This window comes from Kogia breviceps, chromosome 3, assembly GCF_026419965.1.
Source record: "Kogia breviceps isolate mKogBre1 chromosome 3, mKogBre1 haplotype 1, whole genome shotgun sequence".
NCBI lineage: Eukaryota > Metazoa > Chordata > Mammalia > Artiodactyla > Physeteridae > Kogia > Kogia breviceps.
This window is the reverse complement of record NC_081312.1, coordinates 138300865-138320053: the sequence shown is the minus strand read 5'-3', so window position 1 is coordinate 138320053 and position 19189 is coordinate 138300865. Positions and strand designations below refer to the sequence as shown.

At 43.0% G+C, this 19189-nt stretch overlaps 2 protein-coding genes across 11 annotated transcripts in view; one reads left to right on the top strand and one right to left on the bottom strand.

Moving 5' to 3' along the window:
• Positions 1–19189, top strand: part of APH1B (aph-1 homolog B, gamma-secretase subunit) — a 117450-nt gene that overhangs the window by 35677 nt on the left and 62584 nt on the right. For 6 of the 9 annotated variants that reach the window (XM_059057807.2, XM_067029706.1, XM_067029705.1 and 3 more), the window contains one exon: positions 92–286. In XM_059057807.2, coding sequence (XP_058913790.1) covers positions 92–259 — 168 coding nt within the window. In that variant the 3' untranslated portion in view covers positions 260–286. Of the gene's footprint in view, positions 1–91; positions 3608–7117; positions 7209–19189 lie in introns of those variants that run through there. The other 3 variants (XM_067029709.1, XM_059057805.2, XM_067029707.1) reach the window with 3 other exon arrangements.
• The window catches only part of CA12 (carbonic anhydrase 12), a 61129-nt gene continuing 59285 nt past the window's right edge, over positions 17346–19189 (bottom strand). For both annotated transcript variants that reach the window (XM_059057777.2, XM_059057779.2), the window contains 2 exons: positions 19044–19131; positions 17346–18295 (listed from right to left, as the gene is read on the bottom strand). In XM_059057777.2, coding sequence (XP_058913760.1) covers positions 18223–18295; positions 19044–19131 — 161 coding nt within the window. In that variant the 3' untranslated portion in view covers positions 17346–18222. The remainder of the gene's footprint in view (positions 18296–19043; positions 19132–19189) is intronic.

Sequence of the window (19189 nt, the reverse complement as noted above, 5' to 3'; positions counted from 1 at the left end):
CACACCTCAGCTATTGAAAGTATTTCATATTTTCCTTTTTCTTTGGTTACTCTACATGTTTAATAAGCTTGCTGTTATTTTCCCCTTGCAGACCTTCATCAGTCCTTATTCTGGATTAAATCTGGTGTTGGCATACATCATCCTGGTGCTCACGGGCATCTGGGCCTTCTTTGTTTCTGGAGGCAGCTGCCGAAGCCTGAAACTCTGCCTGCTTTGCCAAGACAAGGACTCCCTCCTCTTCAACCAGCGCTCCAGATAACCTCCAAGGACCAGCGCTTCTCAAACAGTAAGCTGCCTCTTTAGAGGAAGCGCAACGGTGCCTCTTTCTAAAAATCCCTTTTCCTGGTGGAATTAGATAAAACCAAACTATCTAGATACAGCATGGCTTTCATGCAACCGCTTTCTGAAAGGGGAGTCATCAGTGGTGTGCAGCCAGGCTGCACATTAGAAAGAACTACCTGGGGAAGCATAAAAAAATACTGATTTCTGGACTCCACCCTCCAGATTTAATTGGTCTGGGCATTTGGTGATATTTTTAAAGCTTCCCAGATGACTCCGATGTTGCAGCCAGGTGGAGAACCATCGGTGTCCAAACAGGAACTTCCTGAGAACACCGTAAGTGAATAAGAGTCAGATGTTTAGCCGTCTCTTAACTCAGCCTGTGTTGGGCAAGTAAGTATCTGAAGGTCAAATCCTGGTTAGCCTTCGTCTTTTTGAGTTTTGAAGTCACAGATGGCTAAAGGGCTATTATCTCTGTGAACTGTTTTCACGTCCTTCACTGGTACCCTGTTTTATGAGAACATGGTGGGCCGTGCTTCTGACTATAATAATACATTGCACTGACTAACTATGATCATTTAACCAAGGTAAGCTGTTGATTAATAGACTGTATTTTCCTCTAGTTTTTTCATTCTCGATTTTGCTTGTTTGAAGCATTACATTACCTTACATTTTTGAGCATAGATTATGTTTCTTTAACTAAAAACCAATTATTTTCCAACTTCCTGGGAAAATGATATAAGACCAAGAATTTTTGTGCAACTGCTATAAGTCTTTCCTGGGCTCAAAGCTTTCCATGGGCTCTGCCCCAAGGCAGTGTTTACCAGCTGAGTGCTTGCTGCCGGACTAGTTGAGGCGTGAAGCCTCTTGTTCTATCTCTGAGCAGCTCTGCAGGTTGCTGAGTGATGTACCCTGGAACAGGCTTCACTGGAGCTGGCAGAAGTTTACGAAAAGCAGGAGGAAAACAAGCTAGTAGGGTGGTGTTGACACTTATAATTTGCTCTTGTGATATTAACTAGTACTTCTCCCCAAATGGTGTAGTGAAAAATTGGAAATATGACTTAAACTGCCAAATTCATGCTTTTAACATAGCCCGTATAATCTTTAGATCTTGTAAATGTCTCTGGGTTTTGCTGACAGAGAACAGCATTCCCTTTATAGGAATATCTAAGATGTTTGTTCAGCTTCCAAACAAGGCTTTTGGTTTCCTTTGTAAAGAGCAATTGTTCCCAGTTGATGGCTTTTAGGAAGCTGATGGTGTGAAATGTAAATTCGCTACACATTTAAGTGAGAAGCTCAGTGAATCCCGTGTGTGCGGTAGAACAGCCAAAAGAAATAGAAGCAGCAAATGAGAGGGCTCACCAGTGACGTGACAGATGGGAGAATTTGACAATACTGGGGTGGGGAAGAATAACAGACATGTTTAAACTGGAAACGCAGCCGGTATTTTGGGTTAGCCACACATCATTCCAGGGGGCAGAACCTTTCACGTGAACTAGACCTTTATCAGAGAAATCCCCTCTCACGTTTAAATTATTTGAATTTTTCAATCTAGGGATTCAGGAGGAATAGGGTTTCTAGCAAGGCTGTAAACAGTCCCATAAGCAATTATAGTTATTCCGCTAAAGCTTACTTCAGCACTAATACCAATGTTTTTGCTGGGGTTTACAATTTTCCACCTTTTACAGGATTTTCTTTAAACTAGGTGAGTCATAGAAGAATCAAGGACATAGAGACTGAATAGTAAAATCTATTGTGCGGAGTTGAGGGGAACCAAGATACCCACTGAACTGGGCTTCGTTGCTATAGGAGCATGGTGTTCTTTGATGAACAGGATAGGAAAAATATAGAGTCGGTTATTACTGTTGACATACACATCTCTTAAACAGATAGTCTGGTTAAATATTTGCTGATCTGTAAAGTATAGAAATATCTGAGAATATTGATATTGCTCATGCTTGAGCTCTGAGGATGTCCTGTGTGCATTCGTAGTTTAATATTAAGGGAGGAATCTGGGATATTGTGACATCTCATTTATAAAAACATCTCGGGCAGGAAGAAAATTTTCTTTGATGGTGAGACTGTTGTCTTAGTTTTATTTAATAGTTCGTTTAATAATCCTTGATTACCTATGAATAAAGGAACTTTGTAATTCCTTATTTCTCTTGTGAGCATTGCCATAGTCAGCTTAGGCACTGTTATTATTGCAAGTAGCTTTGTTTGCCTAATGCCAAGGAAGCCCGGGGGAGAGCGGTCTTCCTCTGTTGTGTGTATATATTGAGATGCGCTTTATTTTTTTAATTTTTATTTTTTGCGTTTGTTATCTCTACGGAGCTTTCTGAGCCCTGATAATATTTGGAGAGGAGCTGGTGGTGGAAATCTTGTATCTTCTCCTCCACACGGGGCTTTTTCAGTTTGGAGGGAAGTGTGGCTGTAGTTAAAGCTGACCTTGGCATGTGAATGCTGTTGGAGCACCTGACTCTGTTGCCATGTGAATAATTGAGATCGATTTTGGTTCTCTAATAAATTTGTGTTTATTTTTAACTCATCTGAATTAGCAGTTGTAATGGGAGGAGTTTTGTTACCCTTGATCCTAGCCTGTGTGACTGGCAGTATAGTAGCAGCCTCTTTTCGCGCAGCTTAGTGAAAACATGGCTGAAAGGAATGAATGGTATCTGAAGACTGTATAGAAGATGGCTTTTGTTCCCAATGTTAATATTTTACTTCTCAAGCACATTTCATTGTTTGCTGAGAATGGCAGGTACACGTCAAAAATGCTAGGTGTTCTTATCCTGTAGAGTTGGTACAGGACAAGGAGTCATGACAGAAGCTTCCTCTTACCTGGTCCTCTTCCCGCTCGCCTCAAACTAGCCCCAAGACATGGATTAATGATCAGAGTGGACCTGAGGGCTCCGCCGAAGCCAGGGTGGCAGCCTGTCTCAGGCATCAGCAGCCCGCTCCCTGGAATGAGCTCCTTGAGCGTGCTCGCTTTCTATTTGGCTAAGTTTTTCCTAGGCTGCACCACTCCTAACTCCAGGTAGATAGATGTCACAACAAAACAATCTCAAAGTTCTTTGCTTAGAGCACTTTGTTTATGATTGCGATGTTTACATTTCTCATTTAATAAAAGACTTTACTTCATTCCGTTCAATTTTAGTGTTTAGAGGGGTGGGCACCATCTCTATGTACAATATGTACCATTTTATATAAGTTATACTGTTATGTCATGTATCCTTGCAATGTCAGACCTTGTGTTCAATACACAATGCAATAGACTCTTTCCAGAGCTGTATTTTTCAGTAAACAATAAAAAGATTGTTTGTCACTACTTGTTTCTCATGTTTCCTCTTCTTTGGAATAGTGTATCCTGCAGTATTTGTTTTTTACAATTTTTGTCTCTTATAAAACTTGGCTGTACATTATGTTATTTGTCACTGGTCAACTCGGAGACTCTTTTCAAAGAGAAATTTTTGTTATCTGATTTAAAATTTATAAGGCCTGTTTCGTTTCTGTGTGTTCAGAAGCAGTTTGGTGCAGAGAAGTTCCTTGAGGTGTCATAAACCAAATGGAGGAGAATCCTCAAAGGTCCTGAAAGCCCTTGAAAAGTCTCCTAAGTAACTGTAAAATAGTGAATGTATAAACCATCATGGAATACTGGCTAAAGGTGGGAGTTGGTTGACTAGGAGAGTACAATTTAGTTTCCAGTGACCCTGAGCAGCCTGTAGAGTTGTTTTGTTTTTTCTTCCCTTGGCGAGGAGTCAGTGCAGCTAAGGGCTGAGCTTGGCCTTCAACATCAGACACGCTACACAGAGAATTGTTAGGGCTTGAAACGCAAAAACATGTGATGCCTTTTCACTCTGGTTTCAAATGTGGCTGCTCCAGGTTTATGTTAATTGTATTATTGGATGAAATATCCTCAGGAATCAAGGACTCTTTAGTCTGACTTGTAATGGAAAAGGTGCACATTCCTCAGGTAACCGCCTAGATTCATGTACAGTTTCTTTGGTCCTTCCACACTGAAATCGTGGCTCCAGTTTAATTGTTATTTGTTTGATATTTAGTTGGAACAGGGATTTCCCTGTGACCAGCCTCAACATATGAGAAACCCCCAATGGAAAGAACTACATATTTTACCTTCGCCTTATTGAAAATGCTGAATAGAAGGAACCACTCACCTGGCTTATGGTCTCAGCCTTAGTAAAAGAATTGGGGATTTGACACATTCTAAGGGGACGACAGTAGATTATGAGCCCTGAGTGGGTCCTGACTTTAAGGTTCAATAATTAGTAGGTGGTAATTAGTAGGTGACCCCACTTAAGTGTGGGTCACTGTAAATCCTGCTTATACCTAATTGTAAATCCATACATATTTTCTGTGCTTGGGCAAAATCAGAGATGGAGTCTACAGCATTTAATCAGGGCTTACCATGCACAGAACATTGTGTTAGATACTTTATCTTGTGTGTGTGTGTGTGTGTGTGTGAGAGAGAGAGAGAGAGAGAGAGAGAGAGAGAGAGAGATACTTTTAAAGGATGGAAAAGAACAAGATGGTGGAGATCTTTGTTTTTAGGAAATATATAAGGCAGCTACAAATGCACTACAAATTAGGAAATAGTATAGAATAGCTTGAATACATAAGGTGATACTTAAAATTTTTGGAGCGGATGAAGGGCAGGGGGGTCATGGAGTTATATCAAAAGGAAAAGGTGGGGACTGAGGGCTGAACCCGGAGGCATTCCACTTGACAGGTAGGAAAGGGCAGGTGGGGTCATCACTGAGGAAAGAAAGAAAACCAGGAGAGTGTGGTGGCCTGAGAGCCAGGGGGAAGTATGTCAACCGCTGCTGAGCAATGAGTAAGGTGAGGAATAGGAACTGATTGCTGCACATGGAGAGATGGAATTTTCTGGTGACTCTGATAAAAGCAATTTTAGTGTAGGGGTGAACATCTAAATGGAGTGGGTTATAGAGATTGGGAGATAAGAAAGTAGCCACAGCATGTAGAGTACAGATAACCGTACAATTATAGTAGGGGAATGGGATGATAGCCTGAGGAGGATGTGAGGGCAAGAGACGGCATTCTTCTTTTCTTTTCTTTTTTCTCTCTAACATTGTACTGTAACAGCATGTTTATATGAAGATGGGGAGGATTCAGTGGAAAGGGAAACATTGGTGCAGGAGAGGGGACAGTTGCCAAAGCAAAGTCCCTAAGGAGAGAATAGAGTGGGAAGTTTTTTAGCATTAAATGCTTACATTAGATAAGTTAAAATGTTTAAAAGCAAGAACTTAAACTTCTACTTAAGAAACTAGAAACAGGAGCAAACGAAAGCTAGAATAAGCCGAAGAAAGGAAGTAGTGAAGAGAATAGCAGAAGTGAGATAGAAGGCAGAAAAAACAATGGAGCAATCAATAAAAGGAAACTGGTTCTTTGAGAAAATCAATACAGTTGGTAAAGCTGTGTCCAGATTGATAAGGAAAAAAAGAGGGCACAAATCATGAGAATCAGGAATAAGTGGAGACATCAATAGAGCCTCTACATTATTAAGTAAAAAGGGAATATTATGAATAGCTTAAAGGCAGTAAATTAAAAACTTAAATGAAGTAGACAAATTCCTTTTTAAAAAAGCTCACTCAAGAAGAACTAGAAAATCAGACTATCGCTATATCGCTTCAGTGTTTTTTCTTGCCTTGTAATGTGCCTTGTGATTATTTATTGAAAGCTGTACATCATGTATTAGGTAATAGGAACTGAAGTAAATAGGCCTTTAGTGTAAATTTTATGTCAGTCTGGGCAAAAGCTGGACCGTATTTAATGTTTGCTGCAGCTCTAAGTACCAGAGGCTTCAAGTTCCTCTAGTGTCCTTGTTGTTGTCTCCCCTCTTGACTTTGGGCTTCCCCTGTGCTCCTTCTCAAAGAAAGTCTATGTCTTACAGATCTTTGAACTGTAACCCACTGTTTTTATATTGGAGCCCTACTGAGGTGGCAGTAAGGTTGGTGTGGGAGAGGGACCATGTCCTATAATCTTAAGACTAAATCTCAGTTTTTTGGTGGGGCTACATCTCTTAACTAAGTGTCTCTTAGTTCTTTTCCTCCCCTTAGGTGAGACAGGAAGGCTAAAGGGGGCTGGAGTGGGAGAAGTGCCCTTTTTCTAGGTGGGATAAGGCTCTTGTACTGTCTTTTCTCCTGGAAAGTAGGCCTGTGTAATGGAGAATGCTCTGGGTATATTTTACTTTTTTTTTTCTTTTTTTAAAAATAAATTTACTTATTTAATTTTGGCTGTGTTGGGTCTTCGTTGCTGCGTGCAGGCTTTCTCTAGTTGCTGCGAGCAGGGGCTACTCTTCGTTGCGGTGCGCGGGCTTCGCATTGCGGTGGCTTCTCTTGTTGTGGAGCATGGGCTCTAAGCATGCGGGCTTCAGTAGTTGTGGCACGCAGGCTCAGTAGTTGTGGCTCACGGACTCTAGAGCACAGGCTCAGTAGTTGTGGCACATGGGCTTATTTGCTCCACGGCATGTGGGATCTTCCCAGACCAGGGATCGAACCCGTGTTCCCTGCATTTGCAGGAGGATTCTTAACCACTGCGCCACCAGGGAAGTCCCTCTGGGCATATTTTACAATGATTATCCTTACCCTCTCCCTGCTGGAGCCACAGGGGGGCTCTTCACTGAGAATTTGACAGGGCTTCTGGAGGTAAAAACCCTCAAAAGTGTGGGGCTCTTAAGACTCTGTTCTAGTCTTAGGAATTTCTCACTTTTAAGCTATTCCATACTTAGGCTCTACCAATTTGTCAAAATTAGCATTTAAGTGTCCCTACCTGTTTATGGCTCCACGAACTTCTGCTCTAGGTAAGCAAATCTCAGCTGTAGCTCTCTGGATTCACCTGTCTCTCCAGATTTCAGGATGATGACTTGTCCTGAGACCTCAGTTCTCTAATGGGGGTGAGAAACATTACTGATTTTCAGTTTGTTGAGTGTTTTCTCTTTCTTTTTCTTTTTTTTAAACATCTTTATTGGAGTATAATTGCTTTACAATGTGTTTAGTGTTTTCTTATTGTAAGTGTGAGAGTGACAGCTTTCAAGCTCTTTACATGTTGGAGCTAACCAGAAATCCTCAAAATCTATTAAAGACATTGAATTTGCGGTTTATGTAAAGAAATTACTAGAAGGCTTCACTGAACAATTCTACCAAACTTTAATAAAACAAACAAAAAAAGGAGATATGTTATAAAACTGTAGTAATCAAAACAGTATGGTATTGGCATAAAAACAGACACATAGAACCATAAAAGTTCTAGAAGAAAACGTAGGCAGTACTCTCTTTGACATCAGTTTTAGTAGTATTATTTTGGATATGTCTCAAGGGAAACAAAAACAAAAATAAACAGGACCATATCAAACTAAAAAGCTTTTGCACAGCAAAGGAAACTATCAACAAAATGAAAAGGCCACTTACTGAATGGGAGAAGATATTTGCAAATAATATATCTGATAAAGGGTTAATATCCAAAATATATAAAGAACTCATAAAACTCAACATCAACGTGTGTGTGTGTGTGTGTGTGTGTGTGTGTGTGTGTGTATGACATCTTCTTTGTCCATTCATCTACTGATAGGCACTTGGGTTGCTTCCATATCTGGGCTATTATAAATGCTGCAATGAAAAAAGAAAAAAGAAAACCACCCCCACAAACAATCCAATTAAAAAACAGGCAGAGGATCTGAAAAGACATTTTTCCAAAGAAGGCATTCAGCTGGCCAACAGGCACATGAAAAGATGCTCAACATCACTAATCACCAGTGAAATGCAAATCAGAACCACAGTGGTATATCACCTTACACCTGTCAGAATGGCTGTCATAAAAAGACCTCAAATAACTAGTGTTGGCAAGGATGTGGAGAAAAGGGAACCCTTCTGCATGGTTGGTGAGTGTAAATTGGTGCAGCCACTATGGAAAACAGGATGGAGGTTCCTCAAAAAATTAAAAATAGAACTACCATATGATCTAGCAGTTCTACTCCTTGGTATTTATCCAAAGAAAACAAAAACACTAATTAGAAAAGATATATGCACCCCTGTGTTCATTGCAGCATTTACAATAGCCAAGATATGGAAGCAACCCAAGTGCCTATCAGTAGATGAATGGGTGATACACACACACACACACACACACACACACACACACACACACACACACACATACACCATGGAATATTAGCCATAAAAAGAATGAAATCTTGCCATAACAGAGTTATAGATACAGAGAACAAAACAGGTGGTTAGAGGAAAGGAGGGTGGGGAGAGGAAGGAAATAGGTGAGGGGGAGTAAGAGGTATTAACTTCCAGTTGCAAAATAAATGTCATGGATATGAAATGTACAGTGTGAGGAATATAGTCAATAACTATGTAATATCTTTGGGTGGTTACACATTGTAACTAGATTTATTGTGATTATTTTGAAGTGTGTAGAAATAACAAATCACTACATTGTGTAACAGGAACTAATATAGTGTTATAGGTCAGCTATACTTCAAAAACAAGCAAACAAACATACAAACAAATGGAAAAAGATCAGATATATGGTTATCAGAGGTGGGCAGTGGGGGGAGGGGAAATTGGATGAAAACAGTCAAAAAGTACTACAGACTTGCAGTTTTAAGATAAATAAGTGCTAGGGATATAATGTACAACATGATAAATATAATTAACATTGCTGTATGTTATATACGAAAGTTAAGAGAGTAAATCCTAAGAGTTCTCATCACACACAAATTTTTTTCTGTTTCTGTAATTTTGTGTCTATATGAGATGATGGATGTTCACTAAACTTACTGTGATAATCATTTTCATGATGTATGTAAGTCATAGCATTATACCGTACATATTTAATTTATACAGTGCTGTATGTCAATTAATCTCAATAAAATGAAAAAAAAAGAATTGTTTAGCACATGGTAGAAACAGCATGTTGCTGTTTGTCATGTTTAGCATGTTAAAAGCAGACAAATCAGTACAATCCTTTTGGGTGGTAATTTAGCAAAATTTATAAAATATCTATAAGATTTTGAGATGTGCATTTCTTGAACCAGCAGTTCCTTTTCTAGGAATTTATCTTCCAGAAATACATCTGAATACATAGGATCTTGTGATAGTCTTGTAACTGTTAGGAATTTGCAATGAACGTCTTTCAACAGAGCTTGGCGTCCAATTGCAGAACTCTTTACAGCCATTAGAAAGAATGAGGATATTTGGAATATGTTAGAAAACAAAAGCAAGGTATAGACCATTCTTCCATTCAATAAATATTTTTTATGCCAGACATTGTGCTAGATACCAAGAATACAATAGTGAAAGTAGGTAAGATCCGTTTATTAAATATTTAAAAGTGAATATTAACACACAAACATACATAACTATGACTATTTGGGGAGTTAGGATTATGGGGGACTTTTGGCTTTATTCATAATTAAATATTTGTATTTTTTAATGAGCATATATTATTATTATTATATTTTTAAATATGGAAAACCTCTTATTTAAAAAAAATTGGTCACAGCATTATTTATAGTAGCAAAAAGCTAGAAGAAAAATATTAATATTTAACACCAAGGAAAAGGTTAGACCAACAAATCCATTCAAAGAAACATTATCCAGCAAATAAAAATTAGGTTTATAAATATTAAATAACAACATGCTATTGTTAATTACTTAAAGACTTTTTAAAAGTATCAATATATAGAAAAAATATCTGAGAGAAAAACACAAAAACTTTAGTAGCATCTGCATTAGAGAAGAGGTGACTTTAAATACACTTTACATTTCTCTGCATTTCCGAGTTTCCTTCCCCCCCACACACACTGTATTTTATTTTTACAAGAGATAAATAAACTGACACCAAGCATTGTGAATGGATGACCACAACAAAAGCAACAATGATTGCAATTACCAAACACAAAACACACTCATACTATGTCATAATATTGACATTCAGTCCAGTAATCCTCCACTGTAACAGCACCTTTACTTTTCAGTGAAAATTGATTTGTGTATTTTTTGCCTCTGAGTCCTTGTGGGATTTTTTTTTAATATATATTCAAACAGAAAGTCACAAAAATTATAATTGTCCTCATCAGTTCACTCAGTCCCATGTAATTAATTTTTTTTTCATCTTGATCTTTTGTTAGCACTTTGATGAATTCATCAGTTTTCCATTAGAGTTCTGAAAAGGCTTATTCATTCAGTTCAGCAGTATAGTCAGTTACCAGAAACCTGTATTTGTCAGTCTTTTCCATGAATTCCTTGAAGATGAAACCCTTTTATAGGAACAGTTTTGCAAAAGCATCGGAATACACCCAGAACTGTCTGTAAATGACAAAAGACTTTCCTGCCCCCCACCATTCCCTGTCCTCCCTTCCCAGACATTTTCAAACACATCCCTGAGGCCTCTGTTTACGAAATGCACCATGAGCTCTCAAACCTCCACATCTTTGTTCTTGTTTTTCGCTCCAGGTAGAAAACATCGTATTCCTCCTTCAAGGTCCTGCTCAAGTGTCAGTCTTTGTGAAGTCTTTCCTGATTAGACTTAGAAAAACAAGTGTCTTTTTCCACTGTGATTCCTTAACACGTACATATTTTTAAATCAAGGAATAATTTACACACAGTAAAATGCACCCATCTGAAGCATACAATTGGATGAGTCTTGACAAATGTGTACGCCTGCGTAACCACCACCCCAGCAAGCTATAGAACATTTCCTGTTCCCCAGGTGGTTCCCTTGCTTCCTTCCTAGTCAATCCACGTACCTTCCACAGAGGCAGCTGCTTGTTCCACCTTCTATCACCATGGATTAGTTTCACTTTTGAACTTCATAAAAATGGAATAACACAAAGTGTACTCGTTTGTATCTGACTTCTTTCCTCAGCATAATTTTCTGAGATTCATGTCTTGGGGTATATCAGTAAATTGTAACTTTTTGCTGAATGGTATTCCATCTTACGGATGTACAGTTTGTTTAGTCCTTCTTCTGTTAATAGGCGCATAGCACCTTTTCATACCACTCTTCTATATATTATGGTTAATGTTTTTTGTCTGTCTCCCTAAATGAGATTGTGATACCAATTATCTATTTGAATCATGGTTGCACTTAATTTGTGCTTAGCAAACAGTGGTTGCTCATTAAATCTTTGCTTTGGAATAAGGAGGTATGAGAAAGAAAGGCAATTGGAAATTACTTTGAATGATAGAAGAGAGCTAAAGGAAAATGCTGTTTCCTTATAACACTTTTGACACCAGAACTGTGGGTTTCTCCACACCAAACAATTCTCCAGTCCTCAGTGGACACCAACTGGCTGTTCTACAATTTAACTCAATTCTGACACTAACTGTCCAGAAATATTGCAGACCCTACAGGTTAGGGACTCAATCCCACAAGCCTGCCCCCACTTTAGATAGCAATTGCAAGTCCCAGGTTGTCACTTGTACTTCTGACTGTAAATTACAGGTTCCCATGACTCCCTCCTCAGGTCTGATAATTTGCTAGAAAACTCAGGTAAACATTTACTTACATTTGCCAGTTTATTATAAAGGATATTAACAAGGGATATATTAATAAGGGATTATTATAAAGGATATTAACAAAGGATATTAACAGCCAGATAAAGAGGTCCATAGGTCAAGGTATGAAGCAAGGGCACAGGGCTTCCATGCCGTCTCTGGGTGCACCACTATCCCAGCACCTCTGTGTTGGGAGCATTCTGAATCCCATTGTTTAGGGTTCTTATGGAGGTCCCATTATGCAGATGTGATTGATTAAATCATTCCCTGTTGGTGATTTTTTTAAGATAGATTTATTTATTGGCTGTATTGGGTCTTCGTTGCTACGTGTGGGCTTTCTCTAGTTGCGGCGAGCGGGGGCTACTTTTTGTTGTGGTGCGCGGGCTTCTCATTGCGGTGGCTTCTCTTTGTTGCGGAGCACAGGCTCTAGGCACGCGGGCTTCAGTAGTTGTGGCACACGGGCTCAGTAGTTGTGGCTTTCAGGCTCTAGAGCGCAGGCTCAGTAGTTGTGGAGCACGGGCTTAGTTGCTCCACGGCATGTGGGATCTTCCCAGACCAGGGCTCGAAGCCATGTCCCCTGCATTGGCAGGTAGATTCTTAACCACTGTGCTACCAGGGAAGTCCCACCCGCCCCCCCCACACTGGTGATTGAGCTCAATTCCCAGCCTCTCTCCCCTCCCTGGAGGCTGGGGGTGGGACTGAAAGTTCTAACTCTCTAGTCACATGGTTGGTTCCTCAGCCCTCATCCTCCAAGCTTCATCACCTCTTTAGCATCAGCTGAGGTGTGGCTTAAAAGGGCTTCTTGTGAATAACATTTAGGAGCTTTGTGCCAGGAACCAAAGACAAAGACCAAGAACATATTTCGTGTTATATCCCAGTATCACAGGAGATTAATCCAGATTTCACCCAGCAGCTAAGAGGGAGTGATGAGCTCCTGACCAGTCTTGTTCTCCATTAAAAAGATGTACCATATTCAGGAAAACTTTTCAAATGGTTATGTGTCAAGTGGTTGGGAAGGAGAGAAACTAAGATGCGTGAGACTTGTTGTTGGATGTCTAGGTAGCTTGGGAAACTAGTTTCAGCAGATGAACTAACTGGTTATGTTACCTGCCTCACCAGAATAGTCTTTGCTTCTTTCAGAGAAGCTGGTCAACTCTGTCATCACCAGCACAGAGTTGCTCTAGAGATCTCAGTGTGCCCTTGAACCCGTAGGCCCTGTGTTTATTTATTTTTTTATTTATTTATTTTATTTTTATTTTTGGCTGTGTTGGGTCTTCGTTGCTGTGTGCAGGCTTTCTCTAGTTGTGGTGAATGGGGGCTACTCTTCATTGTGGTGCGCGGGCTTCTCATTGTGGTGGCTTCTCTTGTTGCAGAGCACGGGCTCTAGGCGCAGGCTCAGTAGTTGTGGCTCGTGGGCTCTAGAGCACAGGCTCAGTAGTTGTGGCGCACGGGCTTAGCCGCTCCACGGCATGTGAGATCTTCCCAGACCAGGGCTCAAACCCGTGTCCCCTGCATTGGCAGGCGGATTCTTACCCACTGCGCCACTAGGGAAGCCCGGCCCTGTGTTTATTGTCTTCATAGCGGTGATTAAAAGTTAATATTTGAAACAAGTGAACTCGAGCAGAAATAATGATTTTGACTTACAGTGTGGAGAGGTCGTAGTGGCCATTTGAGTAGAGATCATGCTCCTTCTTGGGCTCCCACCCACAGGACAAGTCCCAGAGTAGTGTGCCAGGCCTGGCCAGGCTTCTCCTTCTTGGTGGACCAAGGGGATAAGCTCTGAATGGAAATGCCAGGATGGGGCAGGATGTTATTTGGCTGTGTGGTTCTTCTCCCCCTCCCCCTCCTTCTCCTTTTCTTCTTCTTCTCCCTTTCTTCTTCTTCTTCTTTATTGAGGTATAATTCATGTAAGATGACACCTATTTAAAGTATAAAATTTGAGCCGTTTTGACATATGTAGAGAAACCATCACCACAAGCAAGATAACGTACATATCCATCACCTCAACAATTTTCCATACCCCTTCGTAATCCCTTCAGCCACCACCTCCTCCCCAGGCAACCGCTGATCTGCTTTCTGTCACTGTGGTTTAGTTTGCATTTTTAAGAATTTTATACAAATGGAATTTTTATATGCGTGTGTTTGTTTATATTTGTGTGCGTATTTATTCCTTGTCTCTAGTTCAGCTTCAGGAAGAAAGTTCAGTGCACGTGTCCCTGGGAATTTGGTTCGCTGAATTAGAGGTGAGGGTAACACCCCAGGAGTTAAGCTGACTCCTTTGTCTGCTGGCAGTTGGCAGAACTTCCTCAGACTTTCCTGAGCAGATGGCAGAGTTTAATGTTATGAAGCAGATTGGAGGCTGGAGGTTGTCGTTGATTTTCCAGAAATTGTTGGCACAGATACCTTTAGGGCCTTTATCCTGTGGCGGCGGGGTGGGGGGTGGGGGGCGGAGTATGACGTTGTGGCGTGATTATGATAAGCATATGGCAAATTCTGTTACAAAAAGGTGTTTCCGTGGCCCCGGGGCTGTGGAGGGCAGACCCTGCACTGCCGCTGGAGATCAGAGCGCTGCGGGAGCTGTGTGGCCTTGGCTCAGCCCAGAGCTCCAGCCCTTGTTTCGTTTTCCACTTATAAGATAGAGGGGCAGCGCTCCCTCTTTCCCTGGGTTGTTGCACAAAGGCGTGAAGGTGCGTCAGAACAGTCAAGGGTATACAAGCGGGAGGCATTACTGAATCCCCGGTTGACCTGCAGTCATGATGATATGCTGACCTGCAATAATTTTTTTTTGGTGAACAATTCCATACCACAGAGCACTTTGGCCCTTGTTTCTGCCATCATTCTGTAGTGAAAGGGCATATGGGTGGGGCAGACAGACCCTCCCCTGCAGTGTTGCCTCGGCCTCGCACCTTTCCCACCTTTCCCCTACACCCTGCGGCAGTTGAATCACAGCCAGGGGACCACGTAGGGCCAAGCGTGCCTGCCCGCCGGGTCCAATGTGGATATGCATGGTGACACCAGAATGGTACCCACTGCCCAGGAGGCTCCTCTGCTGCCCGGCAGGTGGCCCCAGAGGTCTCATTTCCTCCTGTAAGTGGGTCTCGAGCTGCTCCCCACATCTCGAAGGAAGGTGACTCCTTCTAACTTGAGGGACAGGGCACAGCTAACAAGTCAAGAGACCCGGGTTTCAGGTGTTCGCCCCCTTCAGGATGGCAGGTTCCAGTAGAGAATGTGTTCGTACCGCATTGTCCGGCGCGGGAATGTTCAGACTCCAAGGAGATCAAGAGGGGGTGTTGGGGGCACAGGGGGGCAGGTAGCACCTGGCCAGGGTCCTGCAGCGAGGTCCCCGGAAGTTAACCAGGCGCCCTCATGCCCGCAGCGGAAGCTCCCGCAAAGGCAACGACGCCCTAGGCCAGGTCGCTGCTGAGCACCTGGACCCCAGGGCGTGGCTGAAGGGTGTGGCCAGGGCAGGGAGGGCTGGGGACCCCCGGAAGGGGCGAGGGGAAGGGGTGCAAGGACGAGGGGAGCCACGCCTAAGGGCTGCTGGCCTGCTTCCCTTGGGCCTGATTTTCCGTATGCCCTCTTTTCTCCCATCCTCCATATCCACCCTCTCTGGATTCCCCCATCTCTGTATCCTGTCCCCCATCCTCACCTTCCGGAGCTTTCTTCCAGGGTTTATTCTGTGTGAAAGTCATCTAGGTTTAACCCTTCCACAGGATATGTCAAAGGAGGTCAGGGCTCCATATCTGCACAGTAGCTCTTACTGGCCACTGGCCATGCGTGGCTGCTGAGTACTTTGAGTGTGGCTACTGAAACTGAGAAACTCCATTTATTTTATTTTATTTTAATAAATTTAAATTTAAAAGCTGATAATTCAGTTATTTGGAAAACTTTGTGTTTGGAGCAACTTGGGTACGTGAATATGCTTTTTCAAAGGTAAATTTTTATAAATTCTAAATATAGATCAAATATTTTCAGTGAAAATTTAGAGAGTTGAGTGAAGGGGAAAAGAATTTAAGGTGGAACCTAAAATGGGATTAATAGTCAATGCAGCAAAGTCCTAGAATGTTTATTAAGGAAATAAGTATAGGTTTTTACCATTTGACACTAACGAAACAGAGCAAAGAGACTGAAGACCTCCCCTTCGTGAGAGGCAAAGAAGCCAGGGCCTGCCCTGTGTCCCTGCCCCAGCCGGGGCCTCCTCGTCTTTGTTACCTTCACCTGCCATGCACCCAGCACAGCACCTGGGCCCTCCCAGGGGTCAGTGGGAGGCAGAGGAGCTTCAGCAGCGCTTTCCTGTAGAGGCAGCCAGTGTCAGGGAATGAGTGAGAACCTGAGGAAAGCTTTCCCAGCTGCAGGGCTGGATCCTCGGGAGTCCCACACGGAGTAGCAAGGAGGGTGACAGTGTTGATCCTTGGAGCCCTCTCCCTGGCTTCGTTTCGTCTGAGCCAAGAGGGCCGAGAGCCCAGGCTGTGCTGAGGAGGGAGGAGGCAGGAAAACTGTCACTGTTTCCACCTCCCCCATAACTCTCCCTTTTTATGAACAGCCATTGTCCCAGGTACAGCACAGCTCTCTCTGTGCTCTCACAAAATCTGTCCCTAAAAGCTGTAGAGACCTCACAGCTCTGGAGTGGTTTTTGTTGGTTTCTGATTGGCAGCTTTGGGACGAGGCCAAGAAAGCGTCGTCTAATTCCCACTGTGCTCTGTCCTGAGGGCTGTCGCTGCTGTCACTTGATCAGCATCAGGCTGGTGTGCTAACAGCAAGGCCGGATGCCACCCCTGGCTCCAGGGCGGTCAGAGGTCTCATGCACGTGCACGCACGCACGCACACACACACACACACCCCCCTGAGTCTCCATCTGTAACTCCGCCTAGCAAACAAGCTACAAAGACATAGGGCTTGCCATCACTACAAAAAGTTAAGACAGTAGAGAAGAGAAGACTTCTCAGAGTCAAGGGAGGAGGAGAGGGAAAAAGACGATCTAAAGAAACCTATGCTTCAGGAGGACATCTCATGCTGTCAAAATGAGAGTGGGAATTAGAAGGTGCTCTGTGAACTGCAAGGTGTCGGCCAGGAGAGGTTGGTGGTGGGGGCCTCCTTCTCAGTCATGGAACTAACTGGTCTCTGCTGGGCTCTTACGTCGGTGGACGGAGAATAAAGGAGTTACATCATCTCAGAAGCTGTCACTTGGGGGGAAGACCATGAAGGATCTTTGTAACATTCCATTATTTCTGGTCCCTGAATACCATGATGCCAGCCCCTGCACAGATCACTTCCTGCTTTCATAGTTTGAAAATATACTTTCACTCGGCCATGGCTCGATATCTTCTTCCAAGTCAGAGAAGTTGGTTGGTCCCAATTCCAGGTTGACAGTAGGGACACAGACCGCCAAGGTGGCAGAGATAAAATTTGGGCCTGAGAGACAAAGCTCTTCCACCATTTTGCTTCTGTTTCCTTTAGACACAAAAGCAGCTTAGGTCATCTCAGAGTTCACGTCTCCTCGAGGAGAAAGAAGGCAACAACACATTTTCAAGGAATAGCCAAATTATTTATAAAATCCGTAAAGTACGAAACATAACGACTCCCCCCCTGACAGGAGGTTGGGTCGGGCTTAATAGTCTGTCCTCACACTTAGGGCTTGACAAGCAACTTCTGATTCCAGTTCTCATTCCAAAGTGAGACTCTTCCAGATCTTACATGTCTTCTCGCTCTCTGAGGTCCACTCAGTGCGTCTGATTCAATTGTAAAGCAATTATACTCCAATAAAGAAGTTAAACAGACAAACAAACAAACAAAGGGAAGGACTTGGAAAATGCCTCCACGATATTGCAAAGAATATCTCTCGTTTTCTTTTTGTCTCGGACACGTTGACCCTTCCTGTTACCCCCGTCCCCCCAGCTGTAAGGTCAGACTAAAGGTTTTGTCATAGCAGAAGGAAAGCAGACAACAAGCCAACTGAGACAACAAGAAACTGTGTCTCGAGAGCAGACTCTAAGTCTGAGTGCAGAGAGAGTCCGTGTTCTGGTCTGAAAGCACGGACAAGAAGCAGAATTGCCAGGACACTTGAAACCACGTTCAAGTGAAGGCCTGGATGAGAGTGTTTTCTAAACATTAACAGCCCACAGCGGGTGACGTGGTTTGTGCTCCCCGAATCCGGACCACTTCATGGTCTCACACTCACGAAGCAGACAGCTCAGACTTTCTGCCTCCTAGGCAAGCTTTCCCCATCCACGCTCCCACTGGGGGGTGGCATGGCATCAGGATGGTGGGGTCCCCCAAGGGTCTGGGGTGCTTGTGGGTGGAACTCCAGAGAACCCTCAGGTATTTCAAGTGTCCAGGGAGCCACAGCAGGTTGTGTCCAAAGCCAAGTCCTTCCTTGGACATGCCTGGGCATGCCAGGGCCTCAGGCATGGGTCTCAGTCTCCTGCATGATGGCCGGTTTGTAGATAACTCCTTTGTTGGCAACTTTTTTGCTGCTGGAACAGCAAGGACACATGAGTGTTGTTAGTCAAAGTGGAAAGAGGCAAGAGCAGCCCAACTCAGCTACGGAATGAGGCAAGTCAGATTCCTCCCTTGGAGACCTTTCTCCAATTCTGTTGGTCTTGGGAGGAAACACCCCCCAATAAAGCATTAACCGAAAGGGAACCTGCTCATTTTTCAACTGTTCTCTTTTAACGCTTGACCTTACTAGACCTGCATTTTGACGAAGGTCTCATTACCACCCTGCTTCAAATCTCTGATTCCTACAGGGTTTCTGACAACCTCTTTTTTTCATACCAGGAAAAATAAATTAGGTTTTAGGAAAAACTAAACATGACAATAAAAACACAAGCAAAGGGCATCAATGTGAGTAAGAAATCAAAAAGTTTCTCTCAGTTTTCCTCTGGGTTCAGGGAAGAAAAACCAGATGTCAAGATCTTAGAAGACAGCCTTGGTGCTTGTGTGTAGGTAAATGGGACCTCCCTTCGAAATCAAGAGGCTTGTCCAAGGTCTTAGCAGTGGCAGCAAAGCTGGCAGACACACCTCCAACTCTGAGTGCAATGACTCTTGAACCACCAGCATCCAGTGTCTCACTGGATCCGTGGTGTTTGGGAAATGGCACTCCTAGGATAAGTGTTGGTACAGGTGACAGGGCTCTTCGTTCTGCAGGCTGCCTTCCCGAAACAGATCAGTCCTCCTGGACACAAAGCCGCCCACTCCCATCTTGGGCCCAAATCAGCTCACCTCTTCTTCCTTCTGAAAAGCCAAATGGATACTGCCAGGACGATACAGACGCCCAGAACGCCAGCCAGGGCCACAAAAGGAGCGATGCCTGTTAAGGGATCGTGCACACTCATTACAATTCTCCCTTCCCCTTCATCTCATCCCCA